Source organism: Sphaerodactylus townsendi, linkage group LG16 (genome assembly GCF_021028975.2).
Source record: "Sphaerodactylus townsendi isolate TG3544 linkage group LG16, MPM_Stown_v2.3, whole genome shotgun sequence".
Taxonomy (NCBI): domain Eukaryota; kingdom Metazoa; phylum Chordata; class Lepidosauria; order Squamata; family Sphaerodactylidae; genus Sphaerodactylus; species Sphaerodactylus townsendi.
In genome coordinates this window covers 4,126,880-4,149,270 of record NC_059440.1, presented here as the reverse complement: position 1 = coordinate 4,149,270, position 22,391 = coordinate 4,126,880, and the positions used below count along the sequence as shown (strand labels likewise).

General features: G+C 48.7%; 2 protein-coding genes across 2 annotated transcripts in view; both read left to right on the top strand.

The window, feature by feature from the left end:
- LOC125445920 (ubiquitin carboxyl-terminal hydrolase 32-like) overlaps positions 1-5,443 on the top strand; it is a 114,816-nt gene extending 109,373 nt beyond the window's left edge. The window contains 1 exon segment of the mRNA XM_048519358.1: positions 5,403-5,443. Coding sequence (XP_048375315.1) covers positions 5,403-5,443 — 41 coding nt within the window.
- A 2,323-nt stretch (positions 5,444-7,766) lies between these two features.
- Positions 7,767-22,391, top strand: part of USP32 (ubiquitin specific peptidase 32) — a 67,220-nt gene continuing 52,595 nt past the window's right edge. Inside the window, exons 1-7 of the mRNA XM_048518858.1 lie at positions 7,767-7,823; positions 9,419-9,502; positions 11,552-11,613; positions 12,483-12,585; positions 13,426-13,471; positions 16,483-16,658; positions 18,635-18,775. Coding sequence (XP_048374815.1) covers positions 7,770-7,823; positions 9,419-9,502; positions 11,552-11,613; positions 12,483-12,585; positions 13,426-13,471; positions 16,483-16,658; positions 18,635-18,775 — 666 coding nt within the window. The 5' untranslated portion in view covers positions 7,767-7,769. The remainder of the gene's footprint in view (positions 7,824-9,418; positions 9,503-11,551; positions 11,614-12,482; positions 12,586-13,425; positions 13,472-16,482; positions 16,659-18,634; positions 18,776-22,391) is intronic.

Genomic DNA, 22,391 nt, shown 5'->3' with positions numbered 1-22,391 from the left:
TCTCAAACTGAGTTGAAATATCCCATCATAACATGTTATAGAGACCTAATTGTTATCTATATGCTCTTTTATAAATTTCTACTAAATGAGAACACCTGAGCTTCAGGAGGAATCTTTTACTCTCATAGGTGACACGAGTAATCCAGCTTTAAATCCATTTCTACTACATGAGAACCTTGTCAGTCTCAAGTAAAAATCAACTTATTCGCAGTTAAGCATGTACAACTCACTTTCTCTCAATCTGAGTTGAAATATCTCATCCTAACCTGATATAGAGACCTAATTGTTACCTACATGCTCTTTTATAAATTTCTGCTAAATGAGACCACCTCAGCTTCAGGAAGAGTCATTTACACTCATTGGTGACATGAGTAATCCAGCTCCAAATCCATTTCTGCTACATGAGAACCTTGTCAGTCTAAAATTGAGATTGAGAGAAAGTGAGTTGTATCTGTATAACTGTGAATAAGTTGATGTTGATATTTTTATTTTAGACCTTGCCCTTCCCCCCTCACAACAAACACCCTGTGAGGTAGGTGGGGCTGAGAGAGCTCCGAGAAGCTGTGACTAGCCCAAGGTCACCCAGCTGGCGTGTGTGGGAGTGCCCAGGCTAATCTGAATTCCCCAGAGAAGCCTCCACAGCTCAGGCGGCAGAGCTCGGAATCAAACCTGGTTCCTCCAGATTAGATACACAAGCTCTTAACCTCCTACGCCACTGCTGCTCTGGTAGTAAAGGTATATATACTCCACTTGCTTTACTACCATCAGATTCTCTGAAGATGCCAGCCACGGATGCAGGCGAAACGTCAGAAGGAAATGCTACTGGAACACGGCCATACAGCCCGGAAAACACACAACACCCCAATCCTACATTGGCTTCAGCCTCCGTGATGGATATTTCAGATGGTTGTCCATCGTGCTGGATTTTGTGACATCCCTTCACGTTTTGCAAGTGAACGTGGTACCAGATTCCCAGCTGACCCTTGGAGCCTCAGAGGCTGGGATGGAAAATTTCCAGGCTGCAGTTGTATTGGTTGCACCGTACCCCTGATTTCTGTTTCAACACTTTTTCTTGCCTCTGTGTTTTCCTATGTCAGTGGTGGCGAACCTTTGGCACTCCAGATGTTATGGACAACAATTCCCACCATCCCCTGCCAGCATGGCCAATTGGCCATGCTGGCAGGGGCTGATGGAAATTGTCGTCCATAACATCTGGAGTGCCAAAGGTTCGCCACCACGGTCCTATGTACATGTGCTGCTGATCTCAGTTTAAAAGGTTTGTTATATTGCTGTTTAATTGCATTGTTAGAAGAAACCAATCCCGTCTGTTTTTATTTTGCAAGGAAGCTGAGAAAATCTGATTATTTGGGTTCGCATTATGGGAAGTGTGGCTGGTTGCTCTGCCAAAACCTGTAGAACTTTATGGCTCTCTGAAATATCTGTATTTGTCATGGGATTTACAGTCACTGCTGGCTGTTTCGGCAGGAATTGTAAGTGCCGTGAAACAGTGCAATTTGTCTTGGAATTTATGAGGCCCGGGAAAGAGGGAAACAAATATTTCCTAGCTGGTTGGCTTCTGTTCTTGGGGTTTTTTTGTGTGTTTGTGGATTTATTTAGAGACCCATCTTTTGGAACAGATCCGTTTGCTGTTAAAGTGTATTAATTTTGTGCGGCCAGATTGTGACCAGTAGAACGCCAGCCCCTTGATGCCGCTTATCTGGCCCCCATGACCTCCCTGAATCAAGAATGATTTGACAGGAGGCTGTGGCCGTGTGTTTTGTTTGCGTTGTATTGAATATCTGTCTTTTGGGCGGACTGAAGTAACAGAGAACCAGTGCGCCTCTGCCTGTAGGGCAGTGGTGGCGAACCTATGGCACGGGTGCCAGAGGTGGCACTCAGAGCCCTCTCTGTGGGCATGCACAGAGTCGCGCCCCCCCCCCACTCACATCTTGGCTGGCCTGGGCCGCTGGGCTCGATTATTAGCATTAAACCCTAAGACCTAGTTTTGGGGAAGCAGTGTCGGTAACCCCGTTAAGTGCTGTTAAACCCCTCTGATTTTCATGCGAAGAACTAAAGCACGATCCTTTACCTGGGAGTAAGCTCGGTTGCTGGCAATAGGGCTTGCTTCTGAGTAAACCCTCCTAGGGTCGTGATTCATCCGTTGGAAGTTGCACAGTTGCTTCAAAGCAAAGCCACCAACTACCACCAAGCTTACTCCCGAGTTACGCATGCTTCGGAGCCAATCGTTTTTTCTAAACGAAAACCTCAGTATTCAGGTTAAATTGCTGTGTTGGCACTTTGCGATTAATACGTGGGTCTTGGGTTGCAATTTGGGCACTCGGTCTCGAAAAGGTTCGCCATCGCTGCTGCGGGGGGCGGGATGAGGGTGATCCTTTTCAGCCGCCCGATAATTCTCAGCTCCTGCATGAAGCAAAACTTCATGCCGGCTGAACTCACGAAGCTTGGCAGTCCCTGAGTCGATCAAATTGCTTCTGTGGAGTTATGGATTTAGAGTAGTGATGCCTGATCTGTCAGATGTTGGAAGGGAAACCACCAAGGAAGTCCAAGGCAGGCAGTGGCAAACCATGTTTGTGGCCTTGAAAACCCCACCGGGTCACCCTAAGGAGCAGCAGTGGCGCAGGAGGTTAAGAGCTCACATATCTAATCTGGAGGAACCGGGTTTGATTCCCTGCTCTGCCGCCTGAGCTGTGGAGGCTTATCTGGGGGATTCAGATTAGCCTGTGCACTCCCACACACGCCAGCTGGGTGACCTTGGGCTAGTCACAGCTTCTCGGAGCTCTCTCAGCCCCACCTACCTCACAGGGTGTTTGTTGTGAGGGGGGAAGGGCAAGGAGATTGTCAGCCCCTTTGACTCTCCTTACAGGAGAGAAAGGGGGGATATAAATCCCAACTACTACTACTATTTCTTCTTCTTCTTCTTCTTCTTCTTCTTCTTCTTCTTCTTCTTCTTCTTCTTCTTCTTCTTCTTCTTCTTCTTCTTCTTCTTCTTCTTCTTCTTCTTCTTCTTCTTCTTCTTCTTCTTCTTCTTCTTCTTCTTCTTCTTCTTCTTCTTCTTCTTCTTCTTCTTCTTCTTCTTCTTCTTCTTCGTCCTCTTTCCCCAAACGTAGGTTAAGGCGTGGCAAGAAGTTTGCCCATCATTTCCACTTGTAAGAGAGAAAATGTGGTCAGGAGATTCTACACTCAATTTGAAATCTTTTAGTTTGGGGCCTGCGATGTAACTCTCTGGCGTGTGCTACAGAACTGCTCTGCCCTTCCCGTTACAGAGCCTGACCACCTAGCGTGACCAACAAAATGTTCTTCTTGCCCTTCAGACTGTTGCTTGGAGGAATAGTGTTGCCCCAAGCGTTTGGAGAGGCGGACGTTCTCGTCTACAGTTTTTCAGATTGGAAACCAGTGCCAATAACCCCCCAGACATCGATGACCCTGCTTGCAAAAGGCCTAAGCCAGTTGCCAAGCAACAGCTGCTGTTCCCCCCCCCCCCCCCCCCGAATTTTCTATCAAAGGCCTTAGGGGGCTCAGGGAATTATGAGGGAGAGTCTCTTCTCCCCCTCCCTCTGCGGAGTTTTATCATTCATTATGTGCCTCGGATTTCTCTTGTGTTCGGCAAGTCGTCAAAAGAAGTCGGTTTATGACATGCATGGCACAAATTCGGCAGGCACGGAGAGCAGAGGAGAGGCAGGACACACGGAGAGCGCACAGGGCCAAAGGCAGGACAGGGATGTTACCCTTTGTAGTCTTGCTCCCAGAATGAATAGCTGAGCCGGCCCCAAGACGTTTGCAGGGCCAGATGGTGGGTGCCAAGCTTGCCCAGGGCTGAGGTTCGTTTCTAGATTTCTGCACCCCTGGAGGAGGAGGAGGAGGAGGAGTTTGGATTTATATCTCCCCTTTCTCTCCTGCAGGAGACTCAAAGGGGCTGACAATCTCCTTGCCCTTCCCCCCTCACAACAAACACCCTGTGAGGTAGGTGCGGCTGAGAGAGCTCCGAGAAGCTGTGACTAGCCCAAGGTCACCCAGCTGGCGTGTGTGGGAGTGCACAGGCTAATCTGAATTCCCCAGAGAAGCCTCCACAGCTCAGGCGGCAGAGCTGGGAATCAAACCCGGTTCCTCCAGATTAGATACACGAGCTCTTAACCTCCTACGCCACTGCTGCTCACAAGGTGTCTGTTGTGGGGAGAGGAAGGCAGAGGAGCTTGTAAGCCACCTTGAGTTTCCTTACAGGAGAGAAACCTGGGGTATAAATCCATCCTCCTCCTCCTCCTCCCCCCCTCCTCCGCTCCCCCCCCCCCTTGAAGTTGAGCAAGGTTTTGGCTAATCCCTGAAAATCACTCTGTTGTTTCTCTTTTTTAAAGTTTCAACAAATGTGGAGGGTTGTTTTTTTTTAAAGACACAGATGACTTTCAGATGATGATCATTCAAAAAGCCAAATGCTCTAAACCATAGGTGTCAAACTCGCGGTTCTCCAGATGTTATGGACTACAGTTCCCATCATCCCCTGCGAACATCATGCTGGCGGGGATGATGGGAACTGTAGTCCATAACATCTGGAGGGCCGCGAGTTTGACACCTGTGCTTTAAACTCCACAAGACAGATCGCAGGAGTGTTTCGTTGTGTGGCGCCCCCTGCTGGTCGACTTTGCTGTGTTTTTTTTTACTTCTGCTGGCTTCTTTATTAAAACCCTTCTGAGTAACTCTGACATAGGCATGAAAAATAGCCCTGTTTAACAACTGGCAAAAAGTTATTAATTTTGGGGAGTGTGGTGGGGTGAACGGCAGACAGCAAACATATTATTGTGAACCTCCGGTGCCTCCGTTTAAATTTGCTTAACGACCCAAGTTATTGAAAACAACATAAAAAAGAATTATAATTTTTTTTTCACTTGTAAATAACATTTATGTGGTGGAAGGCAGATGACTATAATTGTGTTTTCCAGGCCCGAAACTGCAAAGGGAATTTCTGAAAGTCACACAGAGTTGCACACACTTGCCATTTTTAATCAAATGTTGTTCCATTTCATTTAAACTATAAATGTTTTTCCGGGGAAGGAGGGGGGGGGGTTGTTGCGGTTGAAAGTTAGCACACCAGCTCAATAGTTTGGGTTCTGTTGAATTAATTGGTTTCCTTTCCCCCCACTTTGTAAGGTCATTGAACATCCAGGACTTTCCCTTTAAGTTCAGACTTTCAATAATGCCAGGCCGGTGATGGCGAACCTTTTAGAGACCACGTGCCAGGGGTGGAGCGAGGGGAAGCTGCGCCCAGGGCACACGTGCACCCTACGCCCCTACCACGCCCCCGCCCACCCCCACCCTGCCCTAGAATGCCCCCGGAACGCCCCAAAATACCCCCGCCATGCTCCTGGAATGCTCTCGCCATGTCCCCGCAGGGGTGCAGGCCCAGTGCATCGCGCACCTCTCTCCCCCTTGAAGCTATGCCACTGCCGAGTGCCCAAACTGGGGCAACGGCATGCGTGCCCACAAAGAGGGCTCTGAGTGCCACCTCTGGCACGTGTGCCATAGGTTCGCCATTACTGCCCTAGCTACTCCTCTGCCTCAAGGTGATCTGTGTGTGGTACAGGCGACCAGGAAAATGCACAATGCTGTTGAAGACAAAAGGGACAGGGCAGAGCGTGGCTTGCCAAGGGCCACCGGGTGAATTTGGGGCTAAAGTGCCATTTGAATCAGTGACCTCTCTTAGATCACAGTCCGTTCTCTTAACCACTCTGCTACGCTAGCTCCCACAATAATGAACTGAGTGTACACAGCCCTGGAAACATCCAAGAAAATTAGACTGCACACATTTTTATTTATTTGCTTGACTTATGGCAGTGATGGCGAACCTATGGCACAGGTGCCAGAGGTGGCACTCAGAGCCCTCTCTGTGGGCACACACAAACAGAGTTCATCGTGGGGGGGGGGGATCGCCCCCCCCACATACATCTAGGCTGGCCTAGGCCGCTGGGCTCGATTATTAGCTTTAAACCTAACACCTAGTTTTGGGGAAGCAGTGTAGGTAACCCTGTTAAGCGCTGTTAAACCCCACTGATTTTCATGCAAAGAACTAAAGCGCGATCCTTTACCTGGGAATAAGCTCGGTTGCTGGCAATGGGGCTTGCTTCTGAGTAAACCCTCCTAGAGTCGTGATTCACCCATTCGAAGAAGGTGCATGGTTGCTTCAAAGCAAAGCCAACGACTACCACCAAGCCTACTCCCGAGTAACGCGTGCCTCAGAGCCAACCGGTTTTTTTAAAAATAAAGCCTCAGTATTCGGGTTAAATTGCCGTGTTGGCACTTTACGATAAATAAGCGGGTTTTGGGTTGCAGTTTGGGCACTCGGTCTCAAAAAGGTTCGCCATCCCTAAGCTAGGGAAAATAGAGCTCTAATGGAGCTCGGTGCAAAATCTGAGTTTTGCTGCCCTCCCATGTTTGTTTGCGTTTTTTTTATTTTTTAGTGTTTTTTTCAGTTTTTGGCCTCCAGGGGGTGCGGTTTTTAGGCTAGCAGCATCAAAATTTCAGGGTATTGTTAGGAGACTATCCTGATGATACCAGCCAGGTTTGGTGACGTTTGGTTCAGGGGGTCCAAAGTTATGGACTCTCAAAGTGTAGCCCCCATCCCCATTGGAAACAATGGGGGATGGGGGCACCCCTTTGGGAATCCATAACTTTGGATCTCCTGAACCAAACTTCACCAAACGTGGCTGGTATCATCAGGAGAGTCCCCCGAAACCTCCCTGAAATTTTGGTGCTGCTAGCCTAAAAACTGCGCACCCTGCAGGCCAAAAACTAAAAAGTACTAAACAATACAAAAAAACCTGAATTTTTTGCTGCCCCCAGGCGCGCGCCGGGTGCAACGTGCTCCCCCCAGTTCCCTTGTAGCTACGCCTCTGCCTTGAGGCGACTAAGCAAAGAAGAGATTTTTTAATTATTCCTTCGTTGACGCAAAGGCAAGAAAGAGCAGTTGTGGTAGAAAGAGCAGTGACGTAGTGGCTAAGAGCAGTGGCTAAGAGCAGGTGCACTCTGATCTGGAGGAACCGGGTTTGATTCCCAGCTCTGCCACTTGAGTTGTGGAGGCTTATCTGGGGAATTCAGATTAGCCTGTGCATTCCCACACACGCCCGCTGGGTGACCTTGGGCTAGTCACAGCTCTATGGAGCTCTCTCAGCCCCACCCACCTCACAGGGTGTTTGTTGTGAGGGGGAAGGGCAAGGAGATTGTAAGCCCCTTTGAGTTTCCTACAGGAGAGAAAGGCAGGGTAAAAATCCAAAGTTGTCGCTCCTCCTCGTCCTCCTCCTCCTCCTCTCCTCGTCCTGCCTCCTCCTCCTCCTCCTCCTCCTCTTCTTCTTCTTCTTCTTCTTCTTCTTCTTCTTCTTCTTCTTCTTCTTCTTCTTCTTCTTCTTCTTCTTCTTCTTCTTCTTCTTCTTCTTCTTCTATTCCATATATTCCACTTGCTTTACTACCATCAGATCCTCTAAAGATGCCAGCCACAGATGCAGGCGAAACATCAGGAGGAAATGCTACTAGAACACGGCCACGCAGCCCGGAAACCACACAGCACCTCAGAGCTTTCTCTCTTGAAAACTTAAATCCCGAAAATATTGTTCGTCTCTGGGTTGCTGCTGGACTGGAATCTGGATTATCCAGAGATGCTATAAAGTCAGAATATTTCTGCTTTGTAATGTAGACAGGATTGACTCTTGAAACTCTTGGTCTCGTATCCTTGTGATCATTTTTCTCCTCTTTCTAAGGAGCTCCACATGAATCCACCTGACATTGTAGAGGGTGTCTTGAAGATGCACGACACCACCAAGGTAGGAAGCTGCTTATGTACTTTTCCCTGTTCGTCACAGAAGGACCATCTGCTCTTTAAACCGTATTTTCATGGTTCGGATACAACCAGTGAAACCTTTGAGTGCCATGGCCGTCATGTCGTGAACATTTTATTGTGTTATGTTCAAGTTGACTCTTAAGACCATGAATTTTGACCTGCTGGCTCAGTTCTGCTTAGTTCAGGGTTCCACTTCCTCTAGTTCGAAGCAAATTCTAATGATGCTGGTTGTTGTGGGTTTTCTGGGGTGTTCGGCCGTGGTCTGGTAGATCTTGTTCCTAACATTTTGCCTGCATCTGTGGCTGGCATCTTCAGAAGTGTATCACAGAGAGGAGGAAGAGTAGGAGGAGCAGGAGCAGGAGGAGCAGGAGCAGGAGGAGCAGGAGCAGGAGGAGGAGGATTTATATCCCCCTTTCTCTCCTGCAGGAGACTCAAAGGGGCTGACAATCTGCTTGCCCTTCCCCCCTCACAACGAACACCCTGTGAGGTGGGTGGGGCTGAGAGAGCGCCAAGAAGCTGTGACTAGCACAAGGTCACCCAGCTGGCGTGTGTGGGAGTGTACAGGCTAATCTGAATTCCCCAGATAAGCCTCCACAGCTCAGGCAGCAGAGCTGGGAATCAAACCCGGTTCCTCCAGATTAGATACACGAGCTCTTAACCTCCTACGCCACACACAGAGAAGTGTGTTACTGAGAAAAGAAGTGTCACTGGACACAGTGTGTAACAGACTTCTCTGTGTGATACACCTCTGAAGATGCCAGCCACAGATGCAGGCGAAACGTTAGAAACAAGATCCACCGGACCATGACCACACCGCCCGGAAAACCCACCACAACCAGTTGAATCTGACCGTGAAAGCCTTCAGCAATGTATCTAATGATGCTGTTGCTTTTCTGAATCAGCGCTTAGGGGTCAGTTATTGGGCAGGATGAGGGTGAACCAGCTGGAACTTAACCATGATGAGGTTCTCTGGGTTAATAGAAATGTAGGTCGCGGACTTCAGTTGTGTGTCTTGTTTTAGTCATTTTGTATATATCTAGATGTGGTTCAAAACTTGTTTTAACATTTGTGTTGTTTACTCAACTGCCTCAGGCACCCTATGAAAGATGGCCTAAAATTGTGTTTAATTGAAGCAGAGGTCTGCAACCTGCGGCTCTCCAGATGTCCACGGACTACAAATCCCATCAGTCCTGCCATGCTGGCAGGGGCTGATGGGAAATGTAGTCCATGAACATCTGGAGAGCCGCAGGTTGCAGACTCCTGAATTAAGGAATGTTCAACTGCATGAGTGATATTGGTCCAGCAGCATCACTGTAAACAGGGTGTTTTGTTTTCATGACCTCTTAGGAAACGGGCTGTTCTTGAAAGTAAAGCAAGACAGAACAGGCCCTGTGTTATTGGTTGTCGTTTCACCTCAGCGGGAGGGGAGCACATAGTGCTGTTCCTCTGCTGAGACCTCAGTGGTGGGGCCAGGTTCCTATGGGCCATGACTGCACAGGTGTGAAAGAGGCAGGAAGGGAGATCCGGGGCAAATCCTTGACGAAACGCTCACACTCCGCCTTCTGTCTGTTGCTTCAGCTCGGCCATCTCACTCTGGAGGATTACCAGATCTGGAGTGTGAAGAGCGCTCTTGCCAACGAATTTTTAAACCTACTTTTCCAGGTACGTTTTGCACCATCGGAAGCCTCTCTTGTGCGGCCGCCGTGCCGACTTTGCCGACATATTTGCGGTTGTGGAATGCCAAGGCCTGGGTTGGCTCTTGCGCCCTGGCATGTTTCAAGTTCCCTCTCCTTTCACTGGAGCACAAACTTGAGCAGGGTGCCGTCTTCTTGCCTGACTAGTGCTGAGTTTCACTTGTCACCTCCCCAAACCTTAAAAACGTAAATCTGTCTCTTTTGGGTGGGGGGTGGGATTGGGGCAATTTGTGCAGTTACGATTTCTCTTAACTTTTATGTTAGAAAACCTGTGTTCTAAATAGCAGCCGTTTCCTCGGAAGCTGGGGAGGATATCTTGGCCAAGCAAGGGGGGAGGGAACGTTTCCATCTCTGCCTGGCTTACAAAACAGACATAGAATCAGGAAGCCTGACCAAGGCCCCTTCCGCGCACACAAAATAATGCGTTTTCAAACCACTTTCACAACTGTTTGCAAGTGGATTTTGCCATTCCGCACAGCTTCAAAGAGCACTGAAAGCAGTTTGAAAGTGCATTATTCTGCATGTGCGGAATGAGCTCAAGACTTTTATTGTTGTATGTGAATGTCCATTTATGTTAAAATGTGCAATTGATTGTAAACAGAGGACTGATTGATCCATTATTTGCGCTGCATAAAGGAAGAATGCACATTTTATGTATAGATAAAAATAATCAGTCGTTCGGGAGCCACGTGTGGCTCTCTGACGCGCCGCCTAAGGCCCTTCTCGGCACTGTTCCCCAAAATTTTAGAAAAGTGGGCAACTTCTTTAGAAACTGGAGTAATTGTCAATACTACTGGGGCCCCGAGATGAAGCAGTTTTATTTTCAAAATACAATACAACTTGCCTGTGCAGATTATACCGAAGTCGTGTAGTTGCAGGGGTTTTCCGCAGAGGTGGGATCCAGCAGGTTCTCACAGGTTCCCGAGAGTAGGTTACTAATTATTTGTGTGTGCCGAGAGGGGGTTACTAATGGGTGATTTTGCCACGTGATTTTTGCCTTAGTTATGCCCCTCCTCTCAGCAGTAGCGCGCAGAACTTGGAGCAGTCTAGCAGGAGGTGCACCGGCGTGCGTGGCAGCCTGCGCCTGCGTGCATTCGTTTCCCACCCAAGGACCGGTGCAGCGGCTGCGTCCTTGCCACAACCCCGCCCAGGAATGCCCCGCCTCCAGAATGCTCGCCCCCACCCCCGTTGTGCCCCGCTCAGCCCCATGGGCGCTACGCCACAGTTTGAATCCCACCACCATGGGAACCTGTTACGAACATTTTTGGATCCCACCACTGGTTTTCTGTTTGAGGCTGGGTGAACATGCAAATGAGGCGGTGGAAATGAGGCATACCACTGCTGAACGCTAGCCTGTTAGAAAACGAAACAAAATCTCCCAGTAATGGGGAAAGGCAACTCTAGATGCTCAGAGTCGTTAAAAGGCTTGTATGATATATTATTCTGTGTTTATGGTGGTGCCCAGGGCATAGAGAAATTTGGTCCTACCCTGATCCACGCAGCGATCAGTCCCCTTGATGCCTTGCAGGACACAGAATTGCTGAGCCTTAATCCTCAGCTAGGTAGATCTGTCACTTGCAGTGAAATCTGCACAATGTGGGAATACCTTTTCATTTGAACTTTTTCCTGCGAACCTTTCTTTGGGGCGCCACCACAGTTGCGCACGCATGTGTCGCAGAGGCCAATTCCCCCCCACATCTGGGGGGGGGTCCCCTGGAAGCTGAAGATCGTTCAGGTGCTCAGCCAGTGGCTGCAGTGATAATGCAGAACAGTTAATGCAGGGGTCTGCAACCTGCGGCTCTCCAGATGTTTGTGGACTACAATTCCCATCAGCCCCTGCCAGCATGGCCAATTGGCAGGGGCTGATGGGACTATGGGCTCATGAATGGTTTATCTGGAGAACAGTGGTTCTGGGCCTATGAAATAACCGGACTCACAGTCACTTTTCAAATGATCAGGTCTGTTATGTGTTTGCACTTGGTGTTCGTTTGACATCCTGTTCTTTCCCCCCATTTAGGTCTGCCATATAGTCTTAGGATTAAGGCCAGCCACTCCAGAAGAGGAAGGTCAGATCATTAGGTATGGTGACCCCAACTGAGCTTCTGTTTTTAAACCTTAAAAGGAAGGAAGCTGGATATTCTCTTTAGCAGTGGTGTAGGAGGCTAAGAGCTCGTGTATCTAATCTGGAGGAACCGGGTTTGATTCCCCGCTCTGCCTCCTGAGCTGTGGAGGCTTATCTGGGGAATTCAGATTAGCCTGTGCACTCCCACACGCCAGCTGAGTGACCTTGGGCTAGTCACAGCTTCTTGGAGCTCTCTCAGCCCCACCTACCTCACAGGGTGTTTGTTGTGAGAGGGGAAGGGCAAGGAGATTGTCAGCCCCTTTGAGTCTCCTGCAGGAGAGAAAGGGGGGATATAAATCCAAACTCCTCCTCCTCCTCCTCCTTCTTCTCCTTCTCCTTCTCCTCCTCCTCCTCCTCCTTCTCCTTCCCCATCTCCTCCTCCTCCGCCTCCTCTTCCTCTTCCTCTTCCTCTTCTTCGTCCTCCTCCTCCTCCTCCTCCTCCTCCTCCTTCCCCATCCCCATCCCCATCTCCTCCTCCTCCTCCTCCTCCTCTTCCTCCTCCTCCTCCTCCTCCTCCTCCTCCCCCTCCTCCTCCTCCTCCTCCACCTTCTTCTTCTTCTTCTTCTTCTACAACATCACCAGCCATGGGGCAAGGAGTGGAAGTTTCCCCCCACATATGATAGTTTTCTATGTTTGTGGAGTATGTGATGCGACGCAGCTGTTTGAAGGTGGGATCCATTGCCTGCAGTCTCGAACAGCGCAGCCCTCCTGTTGCCTTGTTTCTCCTGCTTGTGTGAACCAGGACTCTGAACTGAATCGGTTACTTTTTACAAGTATGAAGTTTGCTTATTGTGCCCATTGGATGTTTTCTTTTTCTTTGGCTCAGGGGCTGGTTAGAACGAGAGAGCCGGTACGGTCTCCAGCCGGGGCACAACTGGTTTCTTATTGCATCCCAGTGGTGGCAGCAATGGAAGGAATATGTCAAATATGTAAGTCAGGCTGAAGTGTGGGAGATGGGGTTACTGCTGAACTGCTAAGCTGATAGAGCGAATCACAAGAGGGTTTCCAATTAAAGTGCCCCAGAGGGTCCGGCTGGCCACTGTTTGAGAGAAGATGCTCAACTAGATCCAGGGCCCTTACGTTTAACAACGGCCTCCGCCTTTATGCCCTGTTGCTGGAGCCCCAGAGGGTCCGGTTGGCCACTGTGTGAGGCAAGATACTGGGCTAGATGGGCTACTGATCTGGTCCAAAAGGCCCTTCTTATGTTCAGAGATTTTCTTGGGATGAATGCCTGAAGGAAGTGTAACCACTGGCAGATTTTGGTGGAGGTATCTTCAAGGAAAGGTTTTGCAGCGGCCGGAAGGGGTTTTCCAGCTATTTTATTGTCCTTCATGTCCCAGGATTCCTCCTTCCGAGGCAGGTGCCGTAACAGCAGGGGTCCGAAATGCTTCCCTCGCCAACCTCCCTGCGGTGTTGCCTCTACTCCATTTCCCCGATCATGACTGCTGGTGACTTGATCTTTTTTTCCTCTTCAGAAATGAGAAGCAGCATTCTTTGGGAGGTGGAGGAAATACTAGATGGCGCAGTAGCCACCTTCTCAAGAACAAGTTGCGTTTTTTGGAACTAAGACTTCCTCATCCCTAATGGAATATGGTTATGGATAGGGATGCCTTATCTTCAGCGTTTTCTGGCCTGTAGTTCACTTTCCCTTTTTTTCTTCCCGTCTCTCTTTCTCTCTCTCTCTCTCTCTCTCTCTCTCTCTCTCTCTCTCTCTCTCTCTCTCTCTCTCTCTCTCTCTCTCTCTCTCTCTCACTCTCTGCCAATTTCAGGAAGCCAACCCTGTTGTGATAGCGCCCTCGTCCATCTTAAACGGAGGTAAGAATTGGCTCCTGGCTCCTGCATCCCTTGCGCCAGAGCCGAGAGAAGACAAAACAGGCAGTTTAAACCGCTTCAGTACCACGGAGGAAAAGTGTTCAGATAACATTTCCACGGCAACAGAAGCCTCAGAGACCACTAGCAAGAGTAAGCATGGCGATTGTTTTGAAAAGAGGTTTGAAGTGCACCCGTGCAACGTCGTAGGTAGACTTCCAGGCTAGGATCTGGGAGACCGGAGCTCTTCCGTAAAACTCACTGGGTGGCTTTCTGAATTGAAGAAACTTCACGAGGTGGTTATAAGGATCAAATCTCTCTTTCTCACAATGCTAGAACCAGGGGGCATCCATTGAAAATGCTGGGGGGAAGAATTAGGACTAATCAGAGGAACACTTCTTCACACAACGTGTGATTGGTGTTTGGAATCTGCTGCCACAGGAGGTGGTGATGGCCACTCACCTGGATAGCTTTCAAAGGGGCTTGGACAGATTTATGGAGGAGAAGTCGATTTATATGGCTACCAATCTTGATCCTCTTTGATCTGAGATTGCAAATGCCTTAGCAGACCAGGTGCTCGGGAACAAAAGCCGCAGAAGGCCATTGCTCTCACATCCTGCATGTGAGCTCCCAATGGCACCTGGTGGGCCACTGCGAGTAGCAGAGAGCTGGACTAGATGGACTCTGGTCTGATCCAGCTGGCTTGTTCTTATGTTCTTATGTTCTTAAATGGGTAAGGGAGAACCCCAGACTCTGCCCTGTATAGAGAGTTTGAAGAAGAGTTTGGATTTATATCCCCTCTTTCTCTCCTGTAAGGAGACTCAAAGGGGCTTACAATCCCCTTTCCCTCCCCCCCTACAACAAAACACCCTGTGAGGTGGTGGTGGGGGTGGGGTGGTGGGGCTCAGAGAGCTCCAAAGCACTGTGACTAGCCCAAGGTCACCCAGGTGGTGTGTGTTGCAGTGCCCAAGCTAATCTGGTTCCCCAGATAAGCCTCCGCAGCTCAAGTGGCAGAGCAGGGAATCAAACCCGGTTCTCAAGATTAGAATGCACCTGCTCTTAACCACTACGCCACGGCTGCTCCTACTTGGAAGGGAAGGATACGAATGTGTGAGATAAATCTGGGTTAGGCATTTGATGTTCTTCGGGTTAGGGAGTTCTCCAACGGACACAATAAGCCAGGTTTATTTGAAATTAAATCTTTGAGAGGGACGCATCTGAAACACCTGGGAAATAATTGCCTAGACGTACAGGTGGCCAACCACTTTTTCAGGTGCTCCTTTGCACTTCAGTATCACCCCAAGGCCCTCGGGAGCAGCAGAAGGCCATTGCTTTCACTTCCTGCATGTGAGCTCCCAAAGGCACCTGGTGGGCCACTGCGAGTAGCAGAGTGTTGGACTAGATGGACTCTGGTCTGATCCAGCAGGCTCTTTCTTATGTTCTTAAGGCCGTTGCTTTCACATCCTGCAGCTGAGCTCCCAAAGGCACCTGGTGGGCCACTGCGAGTAGCAGAGTGCTGGACTAGATGGACTCTGGTCTGATCCAGCAGGCTCGTTCTTATGTTCTTCCTTATATCCTTATGCTGTTCATGCAGCATGACAAGGAGCATTTAGCTGGTTTGAAATGAGCCTCATATTTTTGCTGCTTGTGTAAATCAGGGAGCCCCATCTTTTTCAGCTCGCAGAATCCCTTTGGGATTCTGACACAGCAGTGAGTACAGTCACAAAATGGCCGTTACAGTTTCCCGTCGGTCACACTGTGAAGATCTTTATGCCGTAACAGCAACTGCGGACAAAGCAACCTTTAAAAAAAATCTGCACATTCAGTCAGAGCTCCAGTGGCCAATCAGAAGCCTTGCTGGGCAAAAGCCTGACCTGGCCCCATCCACTTTCGACAAACGCCTTTGCACTGACGTTGAAGATCTCTGGGGTAGATCATGGATGAACAGCAGGCATTAGTGGTGTCAATTGCTGGTCTCAGAGAATTCCCAGTCTTTTTTCTTTTTAACATAAAAAGACAGTTCAAGCCTTCTTTTGGCTAAGGTCAAAAAGAGGGCCAAAATTATTTAAAGCATATACAATACAGGAAATAAATGTTCGGTCGAAGGAAATCTACTGGCGTTTAGTAATTTCCAGGAGAAAGTCTGCCACTATCATACAGAGAGAAGGATCAGGATTGTCCAACAAGTAGTGTAATCTAATTAAATCGGGGAGATGGGGTAAATGTAAAGGAGTAAGATTCACATCCTTGGATCTGATTTCCTTGAATCTGAGACAGTGTAGTAATTGGTGGGCCAGAGATTCAACTGAGCCGTCGTTACATGGGCACAATCTTTTCGCCTTTTCTTGCTTATTAAATCTGCCATGCAACAAGGCAGAAGGCATAACATTAAACCTGGCGAGCATTATGTCTCTCCTTTGAACGGGGTTTATTAAGCAATACAGGTAGTGTGGCCCTGTTCAAATGGGAGAAAAAAATACAGGGGAGAGCACGTTTTCTTGGCTGCAGTGATTAGGGTGGAGAACTCTCTATCCAATAGTTGACCTTTTAATTTCCTATAAGCTTCTGAATAGGACAAGGGGCAAAGTGAATCCACTGACAGTCAATAGAGGCCATTTTTTCTTCAATTATGGAAAACCAGGGGTTGGAATGGGTGTCAGAGAGCAGACGGTGGACCAGGGAATTACAGTCTGAGAGGAAATGAATTCGCAGCCAGAATCTAAAGGTCCTCAGCCAAGCGGCTGATTCCAAGGAGTTTTGACCTAACTCCAGACAAAGGGCTGCATAGGGCACGCCAAAATTATTTGCAGATTTGCTTACCTCCAACCTGGATTATTAGAATGCCCAAATCACTCAGGGTTTTTTTTCCCTGCTCACTGATTCGAAGGAGGTCGCCATAGGTTCAGACTTAGCTTGTAGAAACGTCTCTGAACGAAATGGAAACGTCTCGTCGCCAAAAGGCGGTTCTGTGTTGCCGACCTCTGTGTTTCCACCCCATCTCCCTGTCTCCTTTTCAGGCTTCCTCTATGGCTCCGCCTCCAGCCCCGACGTGTGTTTTCCTCGGCAACTGAACACTTCAGATAATAACAATCAGTGCCTGCTTGGATCCAACGGGAGCATGTTAGCGCAACTGAATCCCCAGCCGCCCGGAGCTATTGATAACCTGCCTCTTATCACTCAAGAGGCAATGAAGGTAAACTTGCAGCCACAAATAGGGATTTATGGGACAGGGACTCTCAGCTGACGCCAGTTCTCATGATAAATCCACCATAATAATCAAGGCAGGTGTACAACAGGTACTGTCACAAATATTACACCCATGCGTACTCCAACTCACTAAGTGAGTATCATTTTAACATTATCTTACTATCACAAATATACAAAAAATGTTTAGTAAGTACACCGTCAGGTATGGCTATAAAACCGCTAGATTAGGTTTTGCCCTTTGTCAAGCCAATAATTGTTGTGCAAAGTATTCTTTTTCTTACTCCTCTAGGAGCACAACTGTTTTTTCTTACACTAGATCAGGGGTAGGGAACCTGCGGCTCTCCAGATGTTCAGGAACTACAATTCCCATCAGCCCCTGCCAGCATGGCCAATTGGCCATGCTGACAGGGGCTGATGGGAATTGTAGTTCCTGAACATCTGGAGAGCCGCAGGTTCCCTACCCCTGCACTAGATAGTTTCCAAACTGAATTTCAAGTTTCACTTCAATGGCTCTTCTTTAAATAGTTCTTCTCTCTGGATATCAGGATCTCATGTTCTCCGATCCAGTCTGTTATCCCAAGCCATAGAACAGGGGTCGGCAATCTGCGGCTCGCCAGATGTTCATGGACTACAAATCCCATCAGCCCCTGCCAACATGGCCAATTGGCAGGGGCTGATGGGAATTGTAGTCCATGAACATCTGGAGAGCCGCAGGTTGCAGACCCCTGCCATAGACTCTATGATTGATTATACTGAATCAGATAAACTAGTTACTCTTTTAAATTGTCAGGATTTTCATTGTTGCCTTATAGTGGCACAGTTTTTGTCAGAATGTTTTTGCAAACTGAATGTATGACAAACGCGAAGTTTTTTACTATTCACTTTTTAACTGGAACTGTATTTTTATACTATCGTGTATCTGCCAATAAAGGCTTATTGAATTGAATTGATGGTCTCCCATCCAAGTACTGATCAGGATCCACCCTTCTTAGCTTCCAAGATCTGATGAGGTCAGGCTAGCCTGGCCTGTTCCAGTCAGGGCAAAAAACCCCATAGACCAGGGGTGGGCAATTATTTTTTCCATGGGGCCGCATAAGAAACAGAAAATATTGTGGAGGGCCGGGCCAAAAGGCTGAACTCAATTCTGCATAATAGGGGCTGATAAGTGACAGACAGGTGCACAGATCAACTTGGAATCAGTGGCAACAGTTCTGCATACAATACTATTCAGCACAAAGACTCACAGGCGTAACCTACCTGCATAGTTGTCCACTGTGACAATCAAGCAAGTGGGGAGACTTAAGTCCCTTGACCTACTTTTTTCATCGACTGGTGCTTTTGAAAGCCCCGCAGAAGCCGGTTGCCTTGGCTGCCGGCTTCTGCGGGGCTTTCAAAAGCGCCTCGCTCCCCAGCAAGGCAGGGGGGGCGAGGCGCTTTTGAAAGCCCCGCAGAAGCCGGCAGCCAAGGCAACCGGCTTCTGCGGGGCTTTCAAAGGAGGGGAACGCCCCAGACGCCACTGCGCGAGGGGATTGGCCTTTCTCAGAGACCCTTTCCGGCGCAGTGGCAAGGGGAGGGGGGAAGGGGGAGGGTTAGCAGAAGAATAAGCAGCGCGGTTCTAAACAAGTCCTCTTAGGCCAGGTCCAGGTCTGTCATATGGGCCAGTCAGGGTCATCCGGCAGGCCGGATGTGGCCCGCGGGCCATATAATGCCCAGGTCTGCCATAGACTAACCTAGAAGCTTGCCAGAATTAAGCAAGATTTACCTCTCCTCCACAAGGTGGCCACGCCGGGGCCAACTTGACCTCACAAAGAGGGCATTTCATCGTTTCCATCTGTGTACAGTAGGGGTTCCAGTAATGTTGTAACTCCAGCGCTTGTGCCATGCTTGATTTTGGGGGTTTGGGGGTGGGTTGGGGGTTTAGTTCCTCCAGGACCTGATCTTCCCTTTTCTTCCTTTTTAAAGGCTCCATCGTTGACATTGGAAGGCGGCCGACTCCGGCAGTCCCCCCAGTTAATTAAAGGGAAGCATTATGAAATCGTGCCAGAGCCGGTCTGGAGGGCGCTTTACAACTGGTACACTGCAAACCTGTCTTTACCAAGGCCAGTAAGTACATAAGGAGCAGCCCTGCTAGATCAGGCCGGTGGTCCGACTTCTGCCGTACAGAGAGAGCAGTTAGATGCGCTTGGGAGGCTCTGCAGGTAGAACTTGGAGGCTCGTTATGCTGTCTCCCCGCCGCCCAGCACCAGTTGCTGCCTTTGGCACACAGAGATTTCGTTGAGCTGCCGTAGCTAAGAGAGGCATAAGAACATAAAAACATAAGAACAAGCCAGCTGGACCAGACCAGAGTCCATCTAGTCCAGCTCTCTGCTACTCGCAGTGGCCCACCAGGTGCCTTTGGGAGCTCACATGCAGGATGTGAAAGCAAGGGCCTTCTGCTGCTGCTGCTGCTGCTCCTGAGCACCTGGAAAGTTATTTTGGACCCGAGGCGCCCCAAGGTCGGCGATAGATAGAGATAAAGCCACCTGGCCTCCTGCCTCCACGGGACAACAGAAACATCCCATTTCCCACGGGACCAGAAGTGTCGGGGGTAGGCTGCTCAGCATGTGAAGCCATAAAGTAAAGATCAAGGAAAGTATGTCCCGTTACAGCAGTGGTAACATATAGCAGGCTGGTTACATATAACTTGTAGCGAATACATTGAGTTACGAATACATCTCAGTCAACTAGGTACAATCCCTGACAGGCATGAATGAAATAAATAGTCATTAATGGACCTTGCTTTAAGAACATAAGAACATAAGAACTAGCCTGCTGGATCAGACCAGAGTCCATCTAGTCCAGCAATCTGCTACTCGCAGTGGCCCACCAGGTGCCTTCGGGAGCTCACGTGCAGGATGTGAAAGCAATGGCCTTCTGCTGCTGCTGCTCCTGAGCACCTGGTCTGCTAAGGCATTTGCAATCTCAGATCAAAGAGGATCAAGATTGGTAGCCATAGATGGACTTCTCCTCCATAAATTTGTCCAAGCCCTTTTTAAAGCTATCCAGGTTAGTGGCCATCACCACCTCCTGTGGCAGCATATTCCAAACACCGACCACACGTTGCATGAAGAAGTGTTTCTTTTTATTAGTCCTAATTCTTCCCCCCAGCATTTTCAATGTTTGCCCCCTGGTTCTAGTATTGTGAGAAAGAGAGAAAAATGTCTCTCTGTCAACATTTTCTACCCCGTGCATAATTTTATAGACTTCAATCATATCCCCCCTCAGACGTCTCCTCTCCAAACTAAAGAGTCCCAAATGCTGCAGCCTCTCCTCATAGGGAAGGTGCTCCAATCCTTCGATCATCCTCGTTGCCCTTCTCTGCACTTTTTCTATCTCTTCGATATCCTTTTTGAGATGTGAAATTTAGTGATTGTTGATGCTGCCTCTTCAAGAGCTGGCGCGAGGCGTCTCGCATCATAAAAACAAAACGTGAAAAGGGATTAATTGAAATGCATCATTAATGAAATCCAACCCGATGTAACGCCATCGTCCGTAAACACAGACCACTGATAATCTAAATATATCCATTTCTGGACGAAAATAGCATGAAGAAATCGATCCCATAATTAAAAGCCTGGGGTGAACTAAAACATTTTGGCCTGCTGCCTAAAAGAAAATAAAGGAAGCACCAGGCAGTCCTCCAGCAGATAGGCATTCCACACGCAGGGTACCATAATATTAAAAAGTCCGGTCTTCGATTGCCACATGGAAGACTGGGGCAAGGAGGTGGACCTTGGCTAGTGGTCTGGACAATAAGGGAGGAGAGTTGTCAAGTGAAGCAGTATATTTTTTTCATCTGCTCTAAATCCTATCCGCTTTCCTATCTACTTTGTTCATTGAGGCCCTTTGAGCTCCCGTGCTGGGAGGGGGCTGGGGGCCGGGATAGTCATTCTCTCAGCAGTGGCTGAGCAGCAGTGGCATAGTGGTTAAGAGCAGGTGCACTCTAATCTGGAGGAACCGGGTTTGGTTCCCCGCTCTGCCGCTTGAACTGTGGAGGCTTATCTGGGGAATTCAGATTAGCCTGTGCACTCCCACACACGCCAGCTGGTCACAGTTCTTTGGAGCTCTCTCAGCCCCGCCTACCTCACAGGGTGTTTGTTGTGAAGGGGGAAGGGAAAGGAGTTTGTAAGCCCCTTTGAGGCTCGTTACAGGAGAAAAGGGGTGAATATAAATCCAACTCTTCTTCTTCTTCTTCTTCTTCTTCTTCTTCTTCTTCTTCTTCTTCTTCTTCTTCTTCTTCTTCTTCTTCTTCTTCTTCTTCTTCTTCTTCTTCTTCTTCTTCTTCTTCTTCTTCTTCTTCTTCTTCTTCTTCTTCTTTAGTGTTTTGTGGCACCTTGAAGACCAGGGAGTATTTTTTCTTGGTTGGCATCAGTGTGGGGGCATCTGTGTGCTTGCGCACAGATGTGCGTAGAAGGCGGAAATGGGAACGCTAATGTGGGCAAAATGTAAGGTCAAAAGAGCATGAAACGTCTGTCTGCAACAACTTCTGCTGCATGTGCACAGTTAATCCGGTTTTTTAGTTAAGTCTTCAAATTGAAGAAATAAAGATGGTGTGAAATACCTTATAACAGGGGTGGCCGACCTATGGCACTCCAAATGTATACAGACTACAATTCCCATCAGCCCCTGCCAGCATGGCTGATGGGAATTGTAGTCCATAAACACCTGGAGCACCATAGGTTGGCCACCCCTCCCTTATAACAACTGAGCAATGAATGGGGGTAGATGGAGTATGTTAGAATGTGTATGTGGGGGTGTGTGGATCCATGTCTGTGTTTCCTGGGGAAGGAGAGATGGCATGAACCTCTGAATATGTAGGAGAGCTGATGTCTACCCCTCTCCCTCCTTCCAGAAGAGATAGCCAGAGGCTCTGTCCAAACAACAGGGAAACTCTGTAATTGTCATTGAAGCAATTCCGACAAGACTTTTGGTAGGTCCTTCCCCCCAACACCCCTTAGCAGACTGGTTCTGAATCACGAAGACACCTTCCCTTTTTTTTTTAAACAACAGCATAAAATAGAATTGCGTGTCACTATCTTTCATGGGGGGCCTTGAAATGGGGAGCAGGGAGAGAATTGCCCAGAGCCAGACAATATTTATCCGGCGAGGAAAGACGGACGCCGGCAGCTCGTTGATGCTTTGAGGTTGACTGTTTCTCTAGAGCACCAAAGGACCTAGCTTTGCCCGGCGATCTCTCCCACACGTTCTCCATGGAAACAAGCACCTTTTGCAGGCGAGAAACACCAAATCCGTCTTAAGTGCGGGGAGGGAACCCCAGCAGCAGAGCAGATGCTGCCGCTTGGAGACAGCTCCTCGTTCGATCCCTTCTCCTGTCATCCAAATGTTCTCAGTGGGTGATAGCCGTCTGCTGGTGGGGCTCCAGCCAGCTGCTGTGGGACAGATCGTTGGATATTGTCATGTAGCAGTTTTGCTGCGTGTTCGTTGGGTGTATCTGGGCATACACAGAGGACTGGCAAAGGTCTGGGTTGGTTCCTAATGCCGCGACCTTTTAATACAGTTCCTCATGTTGTGGTGACCCCCAACCCTAACATTTATCCATTTTACAGATGGAGAACACTGATGCAGAGAGTCTTAGGCGACCCCTGAGAAAGGGTCGTTCAACCCCCAAAGGGGTCCCGACCCCCAGGTTGCGAACCACTGGTCTAGTTAGAAGTAACAG